Source organism: Rhea americana, unplaced genomic scaffold (assembly GCF_003343005.1).
Source record: "Rhea americana isolate MKP2758 unplaced genomic scaffold, rheAme1 scaffold_344, whole genome shotgun sequence".
Taxonomy (NCBI): domain Eukaryota; kingdom Metazoa; phylum Chordata; class Aves; order Rheiformes; family Rheidae; genus Rhea; species Rhea americana.
The window spans coordinates 288,095-312,425 of record NW_028186473.1 but is presented as its reverse complement, the minus strand read 5'-3'; the positions used below and the strand labels follow the sequence as shown (position 1 = coordinate 312,425).

Below are 24,331 nucleotides of genomic sequence, written 5' to 3'. Positions count from 1 at the left end.
TAGTATTTTTATAAAGCCATGATTCTACTTTAGGATTCTGCCGACATTTACAAATCACTTACGTGCTGTTGGTTACTGTATATTTCACCATAAACCCTAAATATAATTAACTCATTACGTTCAGCTTTGAGTACGTATACTGAAGCACCATATGAAGCTAAAAAAGATACTTAAAGATCCAACCAATACTTAAAATCCTTTTTACTAGGTGACCCTGGAATCCTCTAGAATAAGTACGTTCTTTGACTGATGCTCCAGACCGTTCTAGGCCCCTCAGATGTGAASGGACTTCACTGTCTGGAAAAGATTTATAATTAAGTTCTGTAGGCGGGGGATAGTGGCTTATGCTGCATTTTATCTACTGAACATCACATTAACATATATTAAATTCTAATACTGAAAGTCACTGTTTTGTGTGCATATACAAACATGTAGAAAACTTGAGATATGTAATTAACTTTAACAATTATTCTGTAGGTTTACAAAGAAGACCTACCTCAGCTGAAACAGCAAAGTAAAGAGAAAAATCATTCTGTACCTTTCCTTAAAAGAGAGCGAGCACCTGAGGACAGTTTAAAATTGCAGTTTATACACGGGTATAGTAATATTAGATAATATTTTTTTGCTTTTTTGTCATTAGTAAAGCATCCTAGTAGTTTAAATCCATTCATTTTAGAGTGTTCAGCAGAGCATTTTTCACTGCTTACTCACAAATTAATTTAGTTTGTATTTGTAATTTTTGGAATATCAACCACAAATTTCCTTTTCTTTCAGTTGTTGTTTTTGAAGGAAAAGAGAAAGTTGTAATAGTGTAGCAATGTAATTAATAATACCACAGTATTGCATTTTGTAAAATTACCTTTTAAACTAATGGCTGACTGCAACTTATCTTCTCTGGAGCAGAGATTTTCTGTTAAGTTGATCATGAATGCTATAATTTGTAAGAATGCTCGATAGATTTGTACTGGAACCCAAGTCACTGTAAAGCTTCTCTGGATGTAAGCCTACATGAATTTCATGTGCTTTCAGTGAAATCTGTTCTAATTTAGGAGTTTGTTGCAAAGGAAGCGATGAAGATTCATGAATGCCTAATCTTAGTGAAAGTAATCCCTCTGCATATGTGCTATGATGTTTTTGAGCCAGGGAGGCTAGCGCCCCAGCTCTACTCTTTTCGAATCAATGCCCAAATTACTTGCACAACTTGTTACACAAAGTACCAGAATATTTTTGAAACATACTTAACCTGTTTTGTATTTACTTCAGTTATAGAGGCTATGACTGTCGAAATAACTTGTTCTACACACAAACTGGCGAAGTAGTTTATCATATTGCTGCTGTAGCTGTTGTATATAATAGGCAGCAACACACCCAAAGACTTTATCTTGGTCACGACGATGACATTCTCAGTCTAACCATTCACCCAGTGAAAGACTATGTTGCTACTGGTCAGGTGGGTATTAGAAGTGATGATCCTGGCAAAACACAGAAATAAATTTCCTCTACAATTTGTAATTAAGAAAAATGTGGTTCTCTTTGACCTTTAGTGGAATATTTCCTACTAAATATGGGTAAACTACGTATTGTTTCCTATGTCCCTGACAAACTRTTTGGTAATCCAGGACTGGAAGCCATTTGCTATCACTATTAAATTATTCCTGTGTAACAGAAACACTGGCAGTCTAAGGCTGTGGCCTTGCAAAAGTCTTTTATTCGTTTTGAATCACTGCTTTGAATTGTAAAATGCAGGAGTTACGTATTATATCTGTATCTTATGATTTTTTCAGGTTTCATTATGCAGGCTCAATATTTTGGTACTGTAGCAGCATTCAGAGAGATAAAGGCTTCTTTAAGTTGGGTACTGTACTGATATCCAGTAGACTTTCCTGATATAAAGAACCTGTAAGACACAGGGATGACAAATTAGTCAAGCAAGAATGAGGGAAATAAGAAAACAGTAAAAATTGTTAGGGAGTGCAGTTTGTCAGATTAGCAAATGTATTAGTAACAGCAATACTAGAAGGCTGTTTATAGGCATCAGAACACAAGTGGATCTTAAGGAGAGATTTTGAAAATGAGCTCTTGGAAATTATAAAGGCAAGTTTTCTACATAATGAGGAGTGACAGGGGAAAGTACTTAAAAGTATTTAAGCAGAGGAGGCCAGTAGCGTTTAAGATTGAGAACAGTGGAGGAACAAATACTGATGGTCTTCAACATGAATTAGCATGTCAACAAAGCAGGACTAAATCATGAAGGTCCTTAAAAATAAAAAGTGAAATTCAAAAGAAGCTGCTAGAGAGACCTAAAAAGAATACTTATTTGGTCAGAATTGTGAAGTGGCAGTTTGAATGGAAAAGTATCAGTACATTAGTCAAGCTAATGGCCTAGCTGGTGATGTCACTGCAGAGAATAAGCAGATGCTGCACATTTCCTTTACAAAGAAGTGGTGAGATTTAGATTTAAACTCAGCATAGCTGTGTGGAAGTGAATGGTAGACAGCTGAATAAAAGGTGATGCTCACAATCTGAATGACTAAGAGGCTAAAATTGCCCACACTGATGAAAATTAGAGATGGAAGAACAGAGAAGCTAAAAGAGTTCAGTTTAGGGATGTTGAATAGGGATGTTGAATAACAGATGACTGGAGTTCTGTTGAGAAATCTCAGATGAAAAGAAGTTATTTTTGTTCAGAAGAAGACGAGTCTGGAGTTGATAGGGAGATCTCTTGAAACACCAACATAAAAGGGAATTCAATCATTTATGTACATAATCATTCCAAGACAGAGTATAGATGGAGAAAAACAGAGTAAAAAGGACAGCTCCTTCACATGGTAGTCAGGAGGAAAATGAGCAGGATATGGTAACTGAAATTATCCTAGATGTGTGTGAAAATGTTTTGAAAAAAACTGGAGGAGGATGACATTTCAAGGTTGGTAGGCTAGGTGGCCTTTGGGATGAGAGAATATGGCTGTTCTTTTGTAGCTTTGAAGGAAGCCRGTAGGTCAACAAGGATAAGAATATAGCCCTGTGAGCAAGATACTTCCRCTTTTTGTGGGAAGGTAGAAATCAGTTTGGAGAGAATATAAGTGTGAGAGTCTTTCAGAAATCTGAAGAATGTCAAATATAGGAATATGGAAATATTCCTGGGAAGAGAAAGACTTTCCCTTGGACAGAGGTAAAGCTGAGGTCAAATGTTTGTGTTGGTTCTTTTGATGTCAGAGAGATAAAGAAACCTCACGAAACAGGATAAGAGGAAGATTAGGAACTTAYATGATGACTATAAGCACAAGGAAACCTTTCAGTGTCAATGACTGGGGAAAAATGGGAGAAAGTGGTACATGTATAGATGTATAGAGTAAAAGGCAAGGGGGAGGTAAGAAAAAAAGATGAGGGAGAAAGTTATGTCAGCTTTTGTTCTAAGTAAACTAGGGACCCCTGAAGGAAAGAGATGAAAGGGCAGGTGAGGGAGGGTTAAGGAAAGAGTCTGCAAGAGTGTTTTCTTTTAAAAAACAATCTTTAACCTCGAACACTTCTGTGATCTAGTGTATAACATAGAGCCAGGAATGTTTGTTACTGAAAATAAGAGAGCAGTGAACTTTGCAGAGCCTTTTTCACGTGCTTTGCCAAGAACACAGTTTATCAGAGATCTACACTCTGATGTGCCTAAAATGAGGAGCTATGGGTACTCGGCATGGCATCTGCTGGGGAAATTATCAATGAAGAAAATGAAGAGAAGACAAACTGAAGAGAAAGAGAAACTCTTCTTGTCTTGAAGAAGATAAAAGTGGAAAAGTAGTTACCTCTGGAGTGTTTTGAAGTTGTCAAAGTGCTGATTACTGGTATTGGTATGCTTTGAACTTTTTAAAGCAAATATTCTGATTAGCTCTCTTATTTAGGTTGGAAGAGATGCTGCTATTCATGTTTGGGACACACAGACACTGAAGTGTTTATCACTGCTCAAAGGCCAGCATCAAAGAGGAGTGTGTGCACTGGATTTTTCAGGTAAGCAACAACCAACACTTATCTAAAYGATTAATTAAAAAGAAATCCTCAGAATGAAATTTTAGTTTGAATAGATGTGACTATAGTTTTTTTCTTCATAAAAAAGGACATTTTTTGTAATGGAAACAAAATTTACATAAGAGCCTSCTGATAGCTTTGATAAAAACAGTTTGTGTAGCAAAATCAATCACAAGGCCTTTTCTCAATCAATCARTAATTGATTTTTGTGATGTCTACTACATAATACCAAGTATAATACATAATACTTAGTATACTGCTAAACTCAATTGGCTGCATACATGGTGGTATAATAATTTAAGAGCAGACAAAATGATCACTTGAAGTGTATAAATGAGATGGCAATGGATCTGTAGACTTCTACAGTTCTTCAAATTTGCTAACAATGCCCGCATTCTTTGGTGAGTTTACAGAAGTAGATATGACAGTTGTCTACTGTTTCTCCTAAATGCCTTYCTGAGATGGATGACATAAGTTGTCTTGGTTCTCCAAGAGTAATCCCTGTATTAAGCACTGAAAAACATTATCCATATGGTTGTAACTTACGTACTTGTACATCTTTATACAAGTGCTTACAAATTCATTCTCCCTTTTTGTATAAAAAATTGAGATTTTTTTTTTGAAGTGTAGGGTAGATGGTTTCCGATCCTGCAGTGTTACAGTATTTGTAGCACAATGGTATTAACGTTTGTGCCATTACACATTAAGAGGTAGACACTTTTATATCATAGCAGTGMAAAACCATAGCCATCAGATGTATATATATCATATCTGTCGATCTTTCTATCARTCTCTCTCTCTCTAATACATCAATCAAAAAAGAAAAAAAGGAATATTGGTAAAGAATCTGCCCTTCACTACTTGCAGCCTCACTTGGAGGCTAAATTGCATTTTCAAAGGTAACTTAGACAGTCTCAGCACAGTGTAACTCATTTTTGAAACTAGCATAAAAATAACTTTGCTATTTTGAAAATTTTTACCTATAGCCACTATATTCTCACAAAGCAGCCACATCTAGCACAGGATTTAAGCAGAGAGTGCAGAGCTTCATTTTAACCACCTGGACATCTAGTAAATATAGAGACTACATTATGGTCCCTGGAATGCTGCATGCTATTGGATTAAGCATGGTGCTACTCATAATAGGTTCTAAGCTGCTCGGTTTGAGAGTGGGGCACAACTGGAAATGCACAGAGATACAACCATGGTCACTTGAACATTTCRAAGTGTTCAAACACTTCTTCTCTTTAGAAACATGGTAAGAATTCATTATGTTCTTGATTGCATTTATGAGACAGAACTATATGGAAAAAAGTTTACTTCCCCAAAATCTATGGAACTGATTCATATAGCAGTATCAGAATAGGAGTCTTGGTGTTCATCCAGAGCTAGAATTCAAATCTGAAATTGCTGATCCACTGTCTGTGGTGTGTAACTTAGCCCTGAAAGTAGACTTGGTACCACAGGAAGGGAAAATGGATAAGGATGATCTGGACGATATAGTATACGTAGATATTCAAAAACATTTTCATTAAGATCTCTAGTCGAACAAATGTTCATATATTTAGAACATAYGTTATGCTTTACATTTTCAGCCAAAAATAGATTCCTCTGCAGATAGTTATGCTCTGTGTATTAGAATCCATTTACATTTATGAAGTATAAAGCATAAGCTGGACATATACTCTGTGGATATWGATTTCTGTAAAAATATTAAAATTCTTTTTTAAATTATAACCATTGGCATCATTATGACCTTGCTTTAGGCCCTGATCCCAAGAATATGCATCCTGAAGTATATRCATACTGAAGACTTTTCCACTTACTAAGTTACTGGTTTTACTTACGGTCTTTGGTGCTGATAGGAACAGATAGGTGTGCCAATATGCACCTGACTACAGGATCAGAGTGCTAGTTTGGTCCTATGTAGGYAATTTTCATTGTTTTAATAATAGATGTTTCTAAATTAGTTTCAGGTCCCACTGCTTGAAGCTTAAAAAGGAAAACCCAAAACCACAGATACCTTCTTTGGCTGAAAAAGTCCTTGATCCACATACATGTGGCTGACTCAGTGCTACCTTTTCTCTCTGATCTTCCTCACTTTCYAAGGCATCTACTATTGCCCATTATGAAGACAGCATACCAGGCTGGATCACTTTTGTAGGACCATTCTGATGATTTCATGGTTCTAAGGTTATAATTGCATTCGGGCAATGTTTGGTTGTGCCCTCTGGTGGCTAATWTAACATTTATAATTTTGGATATTAATTAGAATGTTTAGCAAGTAATAGTGCATAAAAGCACTGTTTCAAGTGAACAAGSTTTAAATTATATTGTTTTCAAAAGAATTTGTCAACCACATTCCCTTTTCCATAATTGATCTACCCCTTAAAATAATTATTATACTAGAACTACCATAGAGAAATGTGTTCTGTCTTCTTTTATTTTCTTTCTTTTCTCATTAACTTTTCATGTCTCTTTGTTTGTGTCTTTATTTTCATTATTTTTCTATAAACTCAATTTTGGTTTTCTATCTTGTATTTAGAATTGATCTTTTCTTGCCTACTTATACTCCTTCCATCTAGGCCTGTTTCATTCAGCTCCAAAYTCTTTTTCTCTCCCTGCTGCCTGAAGTCCCCATTTTCCTTCTTAACTTGCTTTTCTTAGAACTCAGTCTTGTAAGATGCTGAATACTATGAGCACAGTCCCGCTATAACTATGAGGACCTATTCAGCCTTATGAACTCTGAAGTAGTCCTAATGAAGTCATTTATGCCAGTGGCACTCTTTCTGTTCCTRGAGTTAAATAGGCTTAGGCATGGAGTCCTCAACATCTATTAACTGCTGCRAGATGTAACATTCTAAATCATTGCTTTCATTCACACCTTTAGCTGTCTTYTCAGTTCAATGTTTCTTCCACCTTTATCTTTTCTTCAGTAAAAAAGTCAGGACATCAGCTTCTACTACAATTTATAAAGTTCAGATCTCTTATCACATGCTTCAGCAATTATAGCATGTTTTTATTAAAATTTCATGAAAAGTAATTTGTCTCTCTGAGATTGTTAAAAATAGTTTTGTATATCCTCCTTCCACACACAGTGAGGACTCCAAAATATGTTCAAATTCTGTATGAAATTTTGTTCTTGCTTTTTTTTTCTTTCATTATCAGTGTTGCTGTTTCATTCCTGCAGTAGAAGAGATGATAGAAGTTAATTTTAACCTTGTAACATTCCTTTCTTATTTATAGATTCATTACATTTACTATTAACTTTARCCCTTCGTATCATTATCCAATAATTAATTCTTTTCACCATTTCAAAAGAAATATCATAATGATAATAAATACTTCAAGTAATGTGTAACATGATTTTGGCGTACTTGGACTTTATGAAGTTGAGTTTCGTTATCTTTTTTAATCAAATATATGCCTACTATGCGTAAGTAAAAATATGGGAATTTTCTGTGTCTGCCTTTGGGAAAGGTTAGTTGTTTGATAAGGAATAAGAATATAACCAAAACTTAAATAGGTCAGATATACAAGCGTAATGTAAGATTATGAAGTCAGAAGATCTCATTTTCTAGACAAGAACAACGTGTCTGGTAGTGAGTTAGTTATAAAGTTAAGCAAAACATYTTGCTACTGTCTATAACAAAACCCATTCTGTCGATGATAATGTGATGCAATATATAAAGTCATTTCAGTTAAAAAGAGGAAATATAGATCATGGATAAGAAAAGTGCTCTGTTAATGAGATCTCTGGATTCCAGTCTGAAGGTCATCACATAWCAGGTATACTTCTTGGTGCTAAGTACTGCAGTATAAATCCTGTTTGTGGATAAATTTTCAGAGTGTATAGACTTCAGTCTTCTTAAGAGGTTAAATGGGCTGATAATGTTTCTCAGTTCAGGTGTCTAATTCTGTCTGCAGTCTACTTTAGGAACTGAAGACCCTCTCCATCTTTAGATCCCTCTTAAACATTCACATACATCATGTTATTTGAAGTAAAATTAACAGATTAATACAATGAAAGCCTTTAATTTCTTAGTCCTGAACTTTGTTCATTTTGYTGTTCATCTGCCTTTGAACTCCCCTTTAAGGTGTATAGAAAACATTCTGCACATCCTGTGTGGTATCGATAAATAARTAATAAAAATAATGAACTTCAAAACAATGTTACAATGGATGTGGGAGTAGTCAGATGCTCTAGGTGGTTTTTCCACAGATCTTTCTTTTGTGGAAAAAGTTATTGTCAAGTAATTTCCTGACARTATTTTTAGTTTTATTTCAAAGATTCTTTTCTATGTATTTCACGTGTACGCATATAGATTGGCAGATAGGATTTATTTCATGGTTTGCACTATTTTATTTACACAGTTTATATTTCCAGATAACATAGATACTATTTGTTGAGTTCTATTTTGCATTTGCCACGGGAATAWCAACAAAGATCCAGTATAAGGCAACATTTTTCTCTTACTACTCAGATACAGTACTTGGGAATAAATCCATTTCCTAGATAATAGTCTGATAACCAAATGTATGTATAGTTCTAGATAGTCAAGGAAGTTGAATTTTCCTCCATATCTATAGGACATTACCAAAGACATTACATATCACTCTGCACAGATCACCTTACCCATGAAGTAATTCTGCATTTCATGTACTGTGAAATCTATGGTCAACAGACTAAATCCTCTATCTGGCTTTTCATGTTTCCCCCAAAGTACCCTCAGCTTCTGCACAATATAATTACACTTTTTCTACATTCAGCTCTCCACCACCACTGTAGATGAGGACTCACTCTTCTATGTATAGGTACTATATCTCTTTCATAGTCTAAAATGCCCGGCTTCATTTATAATGCATCATTTGAAATTCAGTGTACAGTATGTTTGTTGTGTTCATTACCTGTTATATTTTCAGTTAAAACCCTGGCATTTTTAACATTGAGTATTGCTTTTGTACAGCTGATGGGAAATGTTTGGCATCTGTTGGGTTAGATGATAATCATGCCATTGTGTTTTGGGATTGGAAAAAAGGAGAAAAGCTAGCAACAACCAGGTAAGAGTACAACTCGGTATGAATGTGCCCTGTGATTACAATTTTATGAACAGTATCATCCACATACATTACTTTGTTTATAGGAATAAACAGAAAACATATCTGAAAACAGTACAGTGTTTTAGAGCTATATATCCATATTAAAAATCTACTATTAAAAAAAMCCTACTGCTAATTATTTGGATCCTGTGAACTATTTCTATCAGGAGTTTCGTAGCCTTTCTGCTACATTGATGTTGTTTCTCATATAATAATTTAAAAGGTCAGTTAATATTTTCTCCCACTTTTATTTCCTGACTCAGGGCATAAGTCATCAGAGATGTCATATTTTCCCTTATGCACTCGATGATATGCTGGGTTACATCAGCGTACATCTGCTACTTACTCTTCTAAAAAGAAAAAAAATATTCCCTCTAATATAAATAGATTCTTCAAGAGCTACTGATTTTGCCTTCCTTCTGAATCAACATTTTCTGAGATATTTGCTCTTGCATTTACAAACTAAGCTTAACTATTAACCCAGTAGTGCTGAAGGAGCTTTTACTTTTGCTTTGCAATCACTTGAAGAAACCAACATTGGGAATATGATAGGGTTATAGTTTGCATGTTTGACTTTTTTTTAAAAAAAATATTGAATTGCAGCAGTTCATTTGTATTAAACTAGTTGTACATGGGAGAAAATTCAAACTGTTTGGGAATCTGATTTATGTCTTACTGTTAGGTAAATAAAAAGTTAACTCTCAAATTTAGATACTTAAATTGTGTAGAACCAATGTAGGCATGGCTTTATATACCTAAGAGGCAAAGAATTCATTTTGTTTACTGTCTGCAACTGTGTAACATTTGGCATTAGTATTTAGGTAGAAATTATTAATATAACAACAAAAAGTGTCTGCAAAAGATAATTTACTTTTAGTATTGTATGGTGACATGTTCCAGAAAAAATAATAAAATTTTCTGCTGGCAGTGCTGTTAGTAGTATGCCATTATTGAATAAAAATAATGGTTTTAATTCAAGTGTGTGTGTACGATAAGCTGTATTCAATCTATAATGTTGTCTCAGGCATCTTTAAAATTGGGCAGTAAGATTTTAAATCCTATTCAAAATTTGCAATGTAGGTCTTCATTAGCAGCACTCTTGTCTGTGTTGTAAAACATGACATTTTAATTTGCTTTCCAGTCCTAGCCTGACTGTCTTTAGACAGATGGTGCTGCAGACTCACAAGCAGAAACATATCTTATATATTCCCATGGAGAACTTCTAAGCTTTTAAAAGGAACATAAGGATGGGCTGTAGAGGCTACCTGTCTCGTTGCTCATGGGGGGAGATAGTAAATACTTGAGGCTTTTTTCAGTGTATAATAATATACATAYTAAATGTATCTACAATTACTGCTATGTTCTACTTTTCAAAATGTGCAGGGTCCTAGTAGTTTATCATCTAAGATGTTCCAATTCATATTATTATTTATTTTTAGATAGTGCCCATAGGTCAGTTCCCCATTCTGGTAAGCACAATAGAATATATATAATAGACAAAAAAATGAGCATGAGAGTTTACATCTAAATTTTAGACATTACCCACAAGCAGAATTCATCTAGAGARTGAAATCTGAAAAATGAAGCGTACATTCACTGTATACAAGCATTCATTATGTTTATTTTGTAGCTGTTTGATAGTTATTTTTTGTGAATATTCTTTTTGCTTAATGTTCTTAGGATGAATTACTTCAGCATGACATCTTAGTTTCCCTTTCTTGTTTCAATCTTCAGAATGTATTTTCATTTATTTCTTTCAGTTCTTCACTGGATAAGTCATATATCTTAGCTTTATAAAGTTCTGTCTAGTTTCATTAAAATCCTTATTGAGTAAGCATCTGCTATTAGAATCAAAACACATCTGAGTTTCTTTTGCTGTCTTTYTATGCCTTCTATGCTGATACAGTGCTGGTCCTACTTGATCCTAGTGTTTTGTACTAGTGGACAGCAATCCCTAGGGGAGCTGAGAGGGGTATTGTCAAATTTATTTACAGTCTAAATCAGTGAACGTCATGCTGTTCTACTTTCTTCATTCTGTGAGAGTGAATGTTCTGTGTCAGTCCTTCAGAACACAAAAGCTTACCGGCTTGCTCTTATCATGGATGTATTTTTCAGTCTTACATAATGGGAAATTGGGGTGCAAGTGTAGGTCTCATGCCTAAGCACTGTTCATGCCCCTCAGCAAATCCATACTAGCTTCTCTGAGGGGTCTCATGCTTGGTCAAGCAGCAGGCTGAAGGCAAGACATGCTGTAACCTCCTCCTACCTCGCTTTCTCCCCACAGCCCAAACCTCTCCCTGTCCATGACCAAACATGGAGGTTACAGATCCAAAACGAAGGCAGAGGCACTTCTAGCAGTGTGTTAGTGCACAGCCTCAGAGGACCAGGGCTGCTTACCCATCGTAGCGCACGGGCAGACGTACRCTTGCTGTTTTACAAGGAACTCCTGCACCGGGATGCAATTAGCTTGATTTTGGACTCATGATGGACATGCTATGATTGCGTGATAGAGGCAGTGTGGCCTGCCTGAACTGAAAGGCTCAGTGGGCATCGCTGTAGTAAAGCAGAGGAACAGGAAAAGGAGGAATAGCAAAAAGCTATACTTCAGATGTCAAAGGTATAAAGTGCTATTTTTTGGCTAGACTGATTCACTGAAAGAGAAGGATAAAACCAAGGGGATTATCAGAATCACATGGTTTTTCAGATCTGCTAAATCTGGTAGATAAAAGTGACATGATTACACTATAAAACCTGAGAATCTCAGATTTACAATGTTGACAGAAAAATTAGATCTTTKATTTAGAAATAGAAGTAGAAATAGAAGTAATTACTACTTTGCCTCTGAAAATGTTTTTTGCAGTAGGGAAACTTAAACTTACAAATTCCCATAAAGACATACTCTGAGGAGCATAACTTTGATTACTTGAGAGGTAAATTCGAAGGTGCATRTGCAACTGAACAAACTGTTTTCTAAATTATCATTTTAAAGTTCATTATTTTAATTATCCTCTTAAAGCACAGTTGCTTAGACCTATCACAGCTTTTCTTGACAGAGTATTTTAAATATTTATAAATGGAGGTCTTATCTATTTAAATATTTATTTTGCCCTTTATGCCTTGCCTTAATTGCATTGACCTTTGTTGCCTTCCTCTTCAAGATGGCTTAACTGAACAGAAATTCAGTGGGAAACGATTTTTATTCACCACCTTTCTGTAGTCCAATTTATATACTGTGTATGCTCAAGTACATTCTGCCAGCTCYGTGGGTCAGACTCCCAAGGCTAAACTCTTTCAGATTAGAAATAYGGTTCAGCCTCTTTTTGTTAGATGGGGTAATGATAGCCAGGATAATGTAGGCGTAGCCTCTGTGACCGATGTGCCAATCCTCATATTGTTATAGAGCCATAGAGAGCCATATCTGCACCAGGAATATGACAGATACTGTCATTAGGTTCTCATTGTTAGTGTTATATCCAAAAGACTGTGTCTGATAAGTCCCATACTATGGTATGCCTATATAAAAAAAAAAAAAAAAAGTTTTAAATGTTAAGTCATCCCTTATTATGTTTTTTAATTATTATTTTTATTACAGGGGTCATAAAGATAAAATATTTGTAGTGAAGTGTAATCCACATCGTATAGACAAATTAGTCACAGTTGGGATGAAGCATATCAAATTCTGGCAGCAAGCAGGTACTGTACTGAGTATTTTCTATTTAATTTATTTGAGGTTTTCTCTCTCTCTAATACAGAGACATCACGTTCTCAGTTTAAAAATTTGTTTTATTTGTAAAGGAATTTTCTAGTTATCAGAATACTAAAAGGATCAAAACCTACTTCTCATTCAGCAAATGTCACTTTATTCCTTCTCTTTGGAAGTCATTTCCAAAGAATTGTTTTATTAATTCTAGTCATAATGCTAAGGATTTCTTTTGAGTAAGCATCCTTGACTCTCAGAAAATGTGCATTCCTGTGACTCACTAAAACAGATTATGACCCTTATTGTGAAAAAGCAATCTAAGAATTTTAGGGGCCCCTAGTAGGACTGCTAAAAAACATAGTGCTTGAACTTCAGGTGCTGGTACAAATACTTCAATAATCCTTTGATTTTCAAGGTAGAGCTTTTTTTAGTCATCAGAGAGATACAGAAGCACATGATTCAAGCTGCCAGAATAGAAAGATGAGTTTGAAAACAGACCTTAAAATACTTTCTTGAGCAAAATAAGAAAGACATAAAGAACCAGGTATTTTGCAGAAATTTAGTTGCAGGAATTTATCTGATGGACTAATAATCATGATGTGAGATCACAAGAATCAAGATATTAAAATTTTCATATGACACCAGAATTTCCATTTCTAAATATTGAAAAATGAAATATATATTTTCCATTATTTAAGAACCATTTAAGGTTCTGAAAACTAGTAAGCAAAATGTTCAGAATGAAAAGTCTAGAGTAAAGTAAGTCTATGTAAGAGAACGTAAGTCTAGAGTATTCTGTCATACTGAGAAGGACAGCAGCTTTGGTTTCTGACTGAGGATGGTTTTTCTTCAGGATGGGTTTTTTTTTGTTCTTCATGACWGTTGAACCCTATACACACAACAGGAGTGCTGGATAACAAAGTCTCAGAAAGCATCTCCTGTGTAAAATTCAGCAAAGCTGGTCAGTACAGGGGCAGCTAAAAATAAAACTCAAGACGACTCACAAGTAGATAGTTTTAAGCAGTTCTTGTACTTATACTATACTGTACTGGGTTCAAGTGRTTCAGATGCCCTCAGATTAGAAATTTATATTTTTTCTACATTTTTGATTATGTTCAGGGTATTTTTGTTGTAATTAAATATACTTACATTGCTATTTGCCAAGTTCTTGTACACTCATTTGCATTAAGCAGTAGCTTACTCCAAAAATTATCTCTTTGCAAAGCGATATATTTTGATATGAGTTTTGCTCAGTAGAACTGAGAATGTAAATTTGGTGTTAATATGAAATACGTGATGCCTGAAGTAAGAAGACAATTTTTTTTTATTATTTTGGTACTAGAATTTGTATTTCTGTCTAAATGCGTTCGATTTAATATGTGCATATGGCTACTTCCTGCTTTCCGCACCAAGGCAAAGCAAGCGGATGTGRCCGAGTAAGGTTCTCTGGCGATCCAAATAGAATCAAATCCTGCCATTCATTCTGCAAAACTGCTGTCAAGTTGTCATGTTGTCAATGGACAACTAATACAAACCTCTGATGTCTTTTGTGTAGTTGTGGTCACTTCAGAAGAAGAAAAGGGAGGTTGGCAGGTTGTTCTGTGCAGAAAGTGTTCTGCCAGACATTGTGTTAGTCTTATACAGTTCCTCTCCAAAATTCATCAACTGCTTGGAAATAATAATATGAAATATACAGCCTGTGCTGCTCTAAGACTGTCATTACTAGATTGACTTTCCCATATTATATTTTTCCGTTGTGCACTATAGCTTCAGTATTTCTGTTGTCTGCTGCATCTTAGGAAATAAAAAGAGATGATATGGTCAAGGAAGATATTTGTTTTTTTAAAGTATTGTGGCTACAAACTGATATATAAAAATACTTACTTTGTTTATATTGCAGGTGGAGGCTTCACATCAAAGCGAGGAACATTTGGAAATACTGGAAAAYTGGAAACTATGATGAGTGTCTCATATGGGCGAATAGAAGATCTTGTTTTCTCTGGAGCTGCTACTGGAGACATTTATATCTGGAAGGATACTCTGTTGCTTAAGACAGTGAAAGCCCATGATGGACCTGTATTTGCAATGCATGCTTTGGATAAGGTATTTATCTTCTTATATGATCCATACATCTTCATTATTTTTGTTGCAATATTGCGCTTTAAAAGTCTGTAGCCATATCATCAATCTCCCAATTAAGATTTCAAGTTTTGTACATGTGCGTGTGAGCAATACAATGTTCTCCATTTCACTAACATTGGACATCCGTTAGTAAACAGGACCATAACAGAAAAACAAGGTGCACTGAGCSAAGCTGAATGTGACTAAAAACACAGAATCAATATAAATGAATTGTGATATTTAGTAAGTATGTATTCCTAACACCAGATTACATGTATTTGTGACGTGACCAGTAGCTTTGTGACCTCTAAAAATGTAGAATCTGTTTCTCACTGTGCTCATGCATTTCGTTTTCGTATTTGTAAAACAGGAGAGTAACAGGTAACATAACGTTGCCGCTTTAACTTGATCCCACAAAATGTTTATGCATTATGAATTTCCACAATACGAACCATAGATTTTATATATATATATATATATATATACACACTATACATATATATACTATCACTCTATGTTATCTTCTCATATCAGACTGAAGCTGTTTTTCCACTGGAAATGCACTGGCAAATTGAAGATGATGATTATAGAATACCAGTTTCAACTTTAAAATTATAGCTTGAGAAGAAAAATATTAGCTATAAACATTAAGATTGGATCCCTCTGGCTCAATCCTTTCTGACTCTAACTGATTGCTCCTAGTTTTTCAGTCATTTTTTCTGTGCGATCTTGACACTCCATTTTCTAAATATCCTCATCACTCGCATTATTATTGGCCTGTGATTTATGCTGTGTTTTGCAATTACCTGGCACTGATAAAAAGAATCTACCAAAGGAATTAATCAAACAATCAGTCCCAATCTGTTATCAGAGCTAAGTTTAAAACATCTGTTAAGTTAGTTGAATTTGGAATATCTGCAGAAGGTGATACAACTAACTACTGCCACTTCTAAGGATGATGCATGTACCTTTCTATAGCTTATTTCCATATGCAGAAAAATGTTGTGGTCTAACATCACTGTTTACAGTCGTATGCACTCTATTTGGTTATAGATCTTTAAAATTATAGAATTATAAAATTATAGAACAAAGGCAACTTTCTAAATCTTCTCCTCTTATAGTTTTGTATCATAGGTGTAGGCTCCAATATGAGCAAAGTGTGCAGAGGAATTTATGCTGCATTTGGACATGTCTTTTCATATATTATCTTGAGAGGGCTGATGTTTATACGTGCTTTTCATACTATGATCATACAGGGTTTTGTAACCGGTGGAAAAGATGGAATTGTGGCACTTTGGGATGATATGTTTGAAAGATGTTTGAAGACCTATGCTATTAAAAGAGCAGCACTATCTGCTAGTTCTAAAGGTATTACTTTTTCAGTGTATTTTAATAAGGGCTATATGAATAAAGGTTGGTAAAGTGGCACTAATAAGTGCTATTTCCTTCTCTATTCCCTGATATTTGGCTTTGTTTTCACTAAAGAAATGGTTTTATAAAGAAATGCCACAAGCCTGTTAGTTTGGTTGTTCTAAAATCTGTTCTGTTTTTAGCAACCAGCTTCCTCAAGAGGCCAAAAGAGTCCAAACCGTAGGACTTCAGAGTAGGGTCCCTGTGAATTGGAAAGACCTGTTAAATTGTACTTCCTCTATAGTGAATTGTTTTCAAGGATCMATGTGGAAGTTTGTAAAGCAGTATTCACAGATAATCACAGAATTAATATGAACTTTATGCATCTGAACTCCTTGTATACAGTCACTCTTAAAATAGTAAAATATCAACCTTTGCATTTCTATAGTCCAGAATAGCACAAACTCCACTCYTTTGAACTATTATTTAAATCCATGGATTAGCTAGCAGTTTTATTAGGCAAATATATTTCATGTTTCACAGTTAATCTTAAAGGTTTTAATCATAATTGATGTAAGTGATATGAGGCTCTGTTTGATTTTGCAGTAAAACTTAAATACTTTTGTATTCTTCAGGTTTACTTCTGGAAGACAATCCTTCTATTCGAGCCATCAGTCTAGGACATGGGCATATACTAGTGGGAACTAAAAATGGAGAGATACTTGAAATTGATAAAAGTGGTCCTATGACTCTACTTATTCAGGTATGATACTAATCTTCTGTATCAAAATATTCCCTGTAGGCGTACAAGACATTTGAGGATTTTCCCACTCATTTTCTTTCTGTTTTCACTAATTCTGTTGGCCACCATTCCTTCCTCTGCTCACACAGAAGCTGGTGCTTTATTATAAAAATGTCTTTGAGATTTACTGTGGATTATGAAATTTTGAGAGTAAAACCAAGAGTCCACTGAGTTCAAATGCTATGCTGACCTTTTATGAACTTTTTAGTTTAGGAATCAGTATAAGAATGTAAAGTAAAGAGTAGAACTAATGCAGTTTGTTTATTTTGACAGTGTGACTCCATTTATTTGCTTTTACTGAAATAATACAGCATAGTCTGAAGGTTCCTGTATTTTTCTTTGTGAAAAATCGTTTTAGAGTTGTGACACTTTGGTGACATGCAACTGGCCTTGCATCTGTTGCACGGCATAGAGAGAGCTGTGCAACACATGAAGGATTTTGTGAAGTTTGGTTAGCAAAATTCTCATGTGTATGTCCATTGATACATTTGATGTTTCCTTTTACTATCCTTAATAACCCCTCTGTTTGTATGTAGAAAATAGTATGTATCTTTCACTGAATTCTAATTTGTTACATTTTTACTTTTTCCATAACTGACTAAATTAATGTTAATTGTTTTATAGGGAAAATATTGTGTCTTATCTTTGATATTATTGTTTCCAATCAGTTCTAATCACGTGATCTTTCAGATTTGTATTGCTTGCATGGTAGCCATAGTAACCTAAGATGTGAAAAAATGTATTCTGTTTTATTTTTAACCAGTTAACTACCTTGGAATTGCAATCTCATATTTTTCACTTTGCACGAGTAGTGAGGTGGTGACCAAACAAGTTATCCAGAATGTAAAAAAAAAAAAAAAGTTGTTTAAACCTTGCAGACAGACTTGCCCATACTAGGACTTCAGGATAAGGTCCTGGCTTGGAGGTAGCTCTTTTCTGTACATTCATTTCAAGTCTGGGAGAGAGACTATGTGTATAACAGGGATTTCAGCTAGTATAAGTGGATGAAATTAAGAAAAAGTGTATTTCAGATGGTTACTAAAGGAAACAGACAAGATATTCAGATCTCTCTGAGTGTGGAAATCTTTGAGAGGAGAAGATGAAGGCTTTATTTCCTGAGATTTGTAAAAGGAGATAGGGCAGGATCTATAACACATTATATAAACCAAAAGACATTACTTTCTCCTACATTAAATTGTTTTCTTTAGGGACATATGGAAGGAGAAGTCTGGGGCTTGGCAGCTCATCCTCTCTTGCCTGTCTGTGCAACAGTGAGTGACGATAAAACACTACGAATCTGGGAGCTTTCTTCCCAGCACCGCATGCTGGCGGTGAGGAAGCTCAAAAAAGGTAATCTTCATTTGGCTGTATACTGTGATAGTGATGATACTATTCTCTATCACAGTTCCATCTTTGCTCTCAGTGCACCTCAGAAGCATTAATTAGGTAGGAAGGGGGCATACTCACTAAGAAATTGTAGGCATAGGAAGTACATTGTCTTTGGCATGTGTCAAGTCTATGACATGGGTGGGAAAAAAATAAGATTATAATCCTTTGTAACAAATAATGATAAAATGAACTTTATTTTCCTGTGACTCTAAGGGGAATGATTTTACTTCAGAATCATTTTCCATCCTAAGAATATTTAAAGCCATCATGTTTGTTGCTGACATTAGAAAGTTTTCTTAAAAAGACAAAAGTAAATATTTCTACTCGTTAAGCAAAGTTAGCATTCAGTGGCAATATAAACATTATGTGTTATACCAGCTTCTCTGAAAATGACCAGCTGTCCTCCCCTGTCTTCTGTGTAAAAGTAAACGAACTATGTTGAAATGTTGCCTTCTCAAAATTACTCTTATTTCAGTTGCTCATTCATATTCTTCAGGAAATTTTATGGTGTAAATTCAACATGCTTCATTATTAGTAACAGATCCAAAGCACAGGAACTCTAACCGGCTGAGAAAAAGGAGAGTCAAATGTTTTGGAGAAGTGAATTCAGGGATGGATGAGAATAGCTCCATGAGGGTGTAGTCAGAAATATTGTTGGGCAAAAAGTAAGTGAAGGTAGTACCAGTCTGTGTTAAACACACTCCACCTGAAAGGAACCGTTATTCTATTATATAATGAAGGAGCTTTCAGTCATACAGTGTAGTATCCCTTAAACACATATAGTTATGCTGCTTATGATGGGTCTTTGAATTTTTAAAGGAACTCTTTCTTTATATTTTCTTTGTTGATATTTCTGTGATAGTTGTATTTACAATGTGGCTGGAAGGTGGTATTTGTGCCTAGACCCACTTCAAGATGAATCAAATCGCCATCATCATCTCAAGAACAACCAGAGAATATATTCCTGTTTAAATCGAGTAAAATATATCCATAGCCCTCCTGTCACATAATACATTGTTCTTAATAAATAACAGATCTATTTTAAAAAGTATGTATTTGACACAAAAACATTTCAGTTGCAGTCTGTTGATGGTTTTCTCAATCCCAAGTTTATAAACTGTAAGGTATTCCTTTTCATGTTCTTTTGTAGGTGGAAGATGCTGTGCCTTTTCTCCTGATGGGAAAGCCTTGGCTGTTGGGTTGAATGATGGAAGTTTTCTAGTGGTAAATGCTGACACTGTTGAAGATATGGTCTCTTTCCACCACAGAAAGGAAATGATCTCAGATATAAAGTTTTCACGAGGTATAATCGGATAATAAAGTGGAAGGGCAATGTCTATCTTGAATTTTGCTTTTCTCCTCTAGACATAAGATTGAATATTCAGAAGATAGATTGGTTTTGTGTGTGCTCCATGGCTTTATAGTTTATAAAGTTGTCAGTTCTGTATGTCTGTTTACAGCATAGGGTAATGAGGCCTACCTCTAATTGGGGCCTTGGGGTTATTAGAATAATAAAAATGCTAATAATAATATGTACAGTTTAAACTTTTTTTTTTTTTTTACAGAATCAGGAAAATACCTGGCTGTGGCTTCCCATGATAATTTTGTGGATATTTACAATGTGCTTACCAGCAAAAGAGTTGGCATTTGCAAAGGTGCATCCAGCTATATCACGCACATTGACTGGGACTCAAGAGGTAAAATGTTTGACCAGATGTACAAATTTAAAATGTCTATGAAAGGAAATATTAGATAACTTTTTTTGTACCCGTTATTAGGAGAAACTGTAAATGCTAGTGTAAATGCTTCTTCAACATCAAGCACCATATGGGTTCAGTGCAATTACATTTGTTGGTGGAATTCATCCTCACTTGTAGCATTTGTACCAGAGTACATGGTACTGTGACAACATATGGCTAAAATGTCACTTATGGGCATAATACTGCTTTTCTTTGCCCTGTTCTTTTGTAGTTTTGTAGTATGTGGCACGTTTTTCTTTTACACTTTTTATGTCTAATTTCCTGTCTTCTTTACTGAGCATTACATGGCAATCACTGCAATGAAGTTAGAGTCACAGCTAATTAAATTTGACAGGAYTGATGGTGAGCTTATGCAGACCTAATATAGTTCTGTATGGAACCACCTGTGTGTTTGAGCATCGCTTCCCTTGTTATGCTAGTTCCAAAGCGCAGTGCAAGTTCGCTTGCAGTAGCTAAACTCCTTTCTGAATCTATTCAGGTTTGGATGCCATTTCTGAGCTAGTAAGTCATGTTGAAATTGAGCTGGTAGCATGTGCTTGCTTAAAACCTTGATAAGCTAAGTACTGATAGTTGCACACATAATAATAGCAATTTGTCTGATAAGACTTATATACCTRTATTAGCCATTTCTTAGATATGTTACATGTACAAATATGAAGTACAAGAAAACTGAAAAATCTTTGTCCTTAAGGATATTTATTGTAATGATGTTTAATTTAATATTTAATGATATTTATTACGTTTGGAGAAGATATGTAGGAGAATATTCCTTCACTTTATACTGTTTGCCTTTTTCCTGAGATACATGTCCATTTTTTCCCTTTCATCTCTGTCTTAGTAATAGCCATAAAGGCAGCAGACTCAATAGAAAATATTTTCCRTAGAGTAACTGGTTGTTTTTCTTCACTACAACAAAATAGCATATTGTAAATAGTAGATAATAATGGAATAGATAGATGAGTATCACAGTTATTGGTGGTGCTCTGAAACTCCTGAAACCATAGTAAATAAACCTCTAATGTAACAGATTAATAGATTAAATTGTATGACTTATGTTATACAAGTGAGATAGGACTTTTTTTTTTTTTTTAGGACATACAGGACATTTTACTCTTGTAGTCCTGTATTGCATTCTTGGTTGTCAGTGATTCCCACAGACCRAACATAGCTCACAGAGCAAAGGCCAGATGCCCAGGCAAAATAAAGCAGTGGGAACTGCACCAGTTCGTAACAATTGGTAATCTTATCTAGTGTTTCACAGTAAATGAATGCTTTCCCTGTAGTTATACAGTTTAGATATTGCAGCACTGATCCTATAATAAATCCCTAAATTATTTCTTAAGCTGGTATAGTTGTTGTTACAATTTGAGAAATTCAGAAAAATGCCTTTGATTTTTGGTGAGATTTATAAAGAAGGTATTTATATCAAATATTGCAAAACTGAATTTGATTTTACATCTTCATTTAATGAGCAAATACTTGCTAGCATACCATCAATCCCATACAAAGTTATCTATCACAGTATTTGTATGGGACTGTAAAAGTTCACATTCAAAAATGGTTTGTTGTACAGCTGCCTAACCGTATACGAGTTAGGCAGCACCAAATAGATTGCAACCTACAATATTTTTAACTTATTGCAGATCTGTCTTGCAAAATTGTCATGAAAATGAATAGCGCAGGTGTGAAATCTGTTTTACTTTTCATTATCATGATCATGAAAACATAAACAAAATATTGCTCATCAAAAGCAATTATTTGCTGCAAGACAGTATTTTTTCAAGAATGTTGGGTGATATTTAAAATACTACTTCTGTAGTGAATCAAGGGTATAGGATTTTCAAGAGAGTGATTCTAAGCATCTGTTTGCTTTTGCACTAAATAACTCTCTGGATGATAATTTAATAGGTAAACCCCAGGAATCTCTTCATTCAATAAAAAGAAAGTTCATAATATTCGTAATAATGGATAAGATTCATAATAAACTCTTATTTCATATCCAGGAAAGTTATTGCAAGTCAATTCTGGTGCCAAAGAACAACTATTTTTTGAAGCACCAAGGGGGAAAAGGCATATTATAAGAATTGCTGAGGTATGAATTATGCTTACTGGATTTTTTTATTGTAAAAGTTATTTTCCTGTTTTGTTGGAAATCAGCATATTCTGTCTGCAAATGGTATTTTTTCCTTTTAAAATAGTATCTTGAGAGTGATTAGAATTAGAATTATTTAGTCATTCTGTGTAGTGTCTTTATTAGCATTTGTAAATGGAAGCCCCTGTAAGTTTCTGTCAGTATCCGTAAGCTCATTTTTGTATGTTTAATAGCAGTCATTTCCCATAATCTTTCCCTGAACAGTCACTTGTTTTCTGTGTAGTCAACATGCGTTCAGTTTATAAACCATCTTTAAAGAATGTGACCTGGCTTTTAAGGATGTTGATTATTTGTAACACATAATGATTCTACAGAAGTGGCTGATGTTTAGCACCTCTGAAAATCTTTCAGTTTTGTATCCAAATATGCTCTACCTTTCCTTGTTTTAAATTATTTTTAAGAGTTTTGATAAGAAGATGTGCATTTTTTATTAATTAACTGGAAATAGTAAGCACTTTCTAACCAAAGTAAAATATTTTACTTTAATATCAGAGACAGAAAAATATAAGCATTAAACCAGTTCATACTGGCCACGAGTTAAGATGATTTCATTTGGTGAAATTTTGATTGCAGATAGAGAAGATYGAGTGGGACACCTGGACATGTGTTCTTGGTCCTACTTGTGAAGGAATTTGGCCCATGCACAGTGATGTCACCGTTGTAAATGCAGCTAGCCTTACCAAAGATGGAACACTATTAGCTACAGGGGATGATTTTGGTTTTGTGAAGCTTTTTTCATACCCAGTAAAGGTAATAAGTGGTGTTTATTTCTCTGATTAGAAACTGTACTAGAAAGGCAATTAGGGAAGATACTGTTCACAGTATATCAGACTGCTAATATGTGAATTCTTTGTGCTACAGGGCCAACATGCAAAATTCAAGAAGTATGTGGGTCACAGCGCACAGGTAACCAATGTTCGGTGGTTGCATAATGATTCTGTGCTGCTGACTGTAGGTGGTGCTGATACAGCTTTGATGATCTGGACCAGAGAATTTTTGGGCATTCAGGAGAGTAAGCTGGTTGATAGTGAAGAATCAGACACAGATGCAGAAGAAGATGGAGGTAAAAAGGGTTGTATAAAACACGTCTTTAATTTAGTCTTCATTCCACGGAGACTCAGATGTTTAGCTTGAAGTGGGTGAGAAGCATTCATGACTCACTGCAACTCTTCGTTTGCTGTGCTAAAGTTCAGTATAGGGAGAGGTCAATTTCCTTCCTTCTGTTGCTGTAGATCCTCTTGTTTTCTACTCTTCCGTTATGAAACATRGGTAGTTTATTTTGTTTTATTTTTCTAAGGTTATGATAGCGATGTTGCAAGAGAAAAAGCAATTGACTATACCACTAAGATCTATGCAGTAAGCATCCGAGAAATGGAAGGGACAAAACCACATCAACAGCTGAAGGAGATTTCAGTAGAAGAAAGGTATGTCACACAGAGGCATTCATTTCCAAGTGAATTCTGTAATGAATTTCTACATTGCATTCCTTTGAATTGCTTTTCATTGAACTAAAACTAGTTCTTAGAAACATTAACAAGACAGGAACTTTAAAATTCACAGGACAACATTCATAATAGTGTTTATAATGTGATATAACGTGATGGATAAAAATGTGTATATGTAAATAAAACACCTTGTTYTGTGTTGTTCTCTGCTGTTTGCATAAATAGTTATGTTATTTCTTAAATAGTACGTGTAGCTGTGTATATGTTTGTGGCAAGCAATTTGTGATAGGCTGAGCTCATAAATGCTATATGCTTAAGGCTTTTGGTGATATCTTMATTGAAAATTTGTTCTCAGCTACTCATATTTTTATCAAGATTTTACTGTTAAAGCTGGAATATCCCATGGCATGTACTGGCCTAAGCTGAATTATTCTGGGRAAAAAAAGGCATTTTTAAGAACAAATATAGGAAAGGAARTATCTTTATCATAAAAAG

General features: G+C 34.8%; 1 protein-coding gene across 1 annotated transcript in view; it reads left to right on the top strand.

Annotated features, from left to right (window-relative positions):
• The window catches only part of EML6 (EMAP like 6), a 148,482-nt gene that overhangs the window by 88,290 nt on the left and 35,861 nt on the right, over positions 1–24,331 (top strand). Inside the window, exons 13-27 of the mRNA XM_085311587.1 lie at positions 478–596; positions 1,264–1,450; positions 3,894–3,999; positions 8,985–9,078; positions 12,710–12,810; positions 14,718–14,920; positions 16,195–16,306; positions 16,924–17,051; positions 18,299–18,440; positions 19,630–19,782; positions 20,045–20,176; positions 22,243–22,331; positions 22,965–23,141; positions 23,253–23,454; positions 23,689–23,815. Of these exons, the coding sequence (XP_085167713.1) occupies positions 478–596; positions 1,264–1,450; positions 3,894–3,999; positions 8,985–9,078; positions 12,710–12,810; positions 14,718–14,920; positions 16,195–16,306; positions 16,924–17,051; positions 18,299–18,440; positions 19,630–19,782; positions 20,045–20,176; positions 22,243–22,331; positions 22,965–23,141; positions 23,253–23,454; positions 23,689–23,815 (2,072 nt within the window). The remainder of the gene's footprint in view (positions 1–477; positions 597–1,263; positions 1,451–3,893; positions 4,000–8,984; positions 9,079–12,709; positions 12,811–14,717; positions 14,921–16,194; positions 16,307–16,923; positions 17,052–18,298; positions 18,441–19,629; positions 19,783–20,044; positions 20,177–22,242; positions 22,332–22,964; positions 23,142–23,252; positions 23,455–23,688; positions 23,816–24,331) is intronic.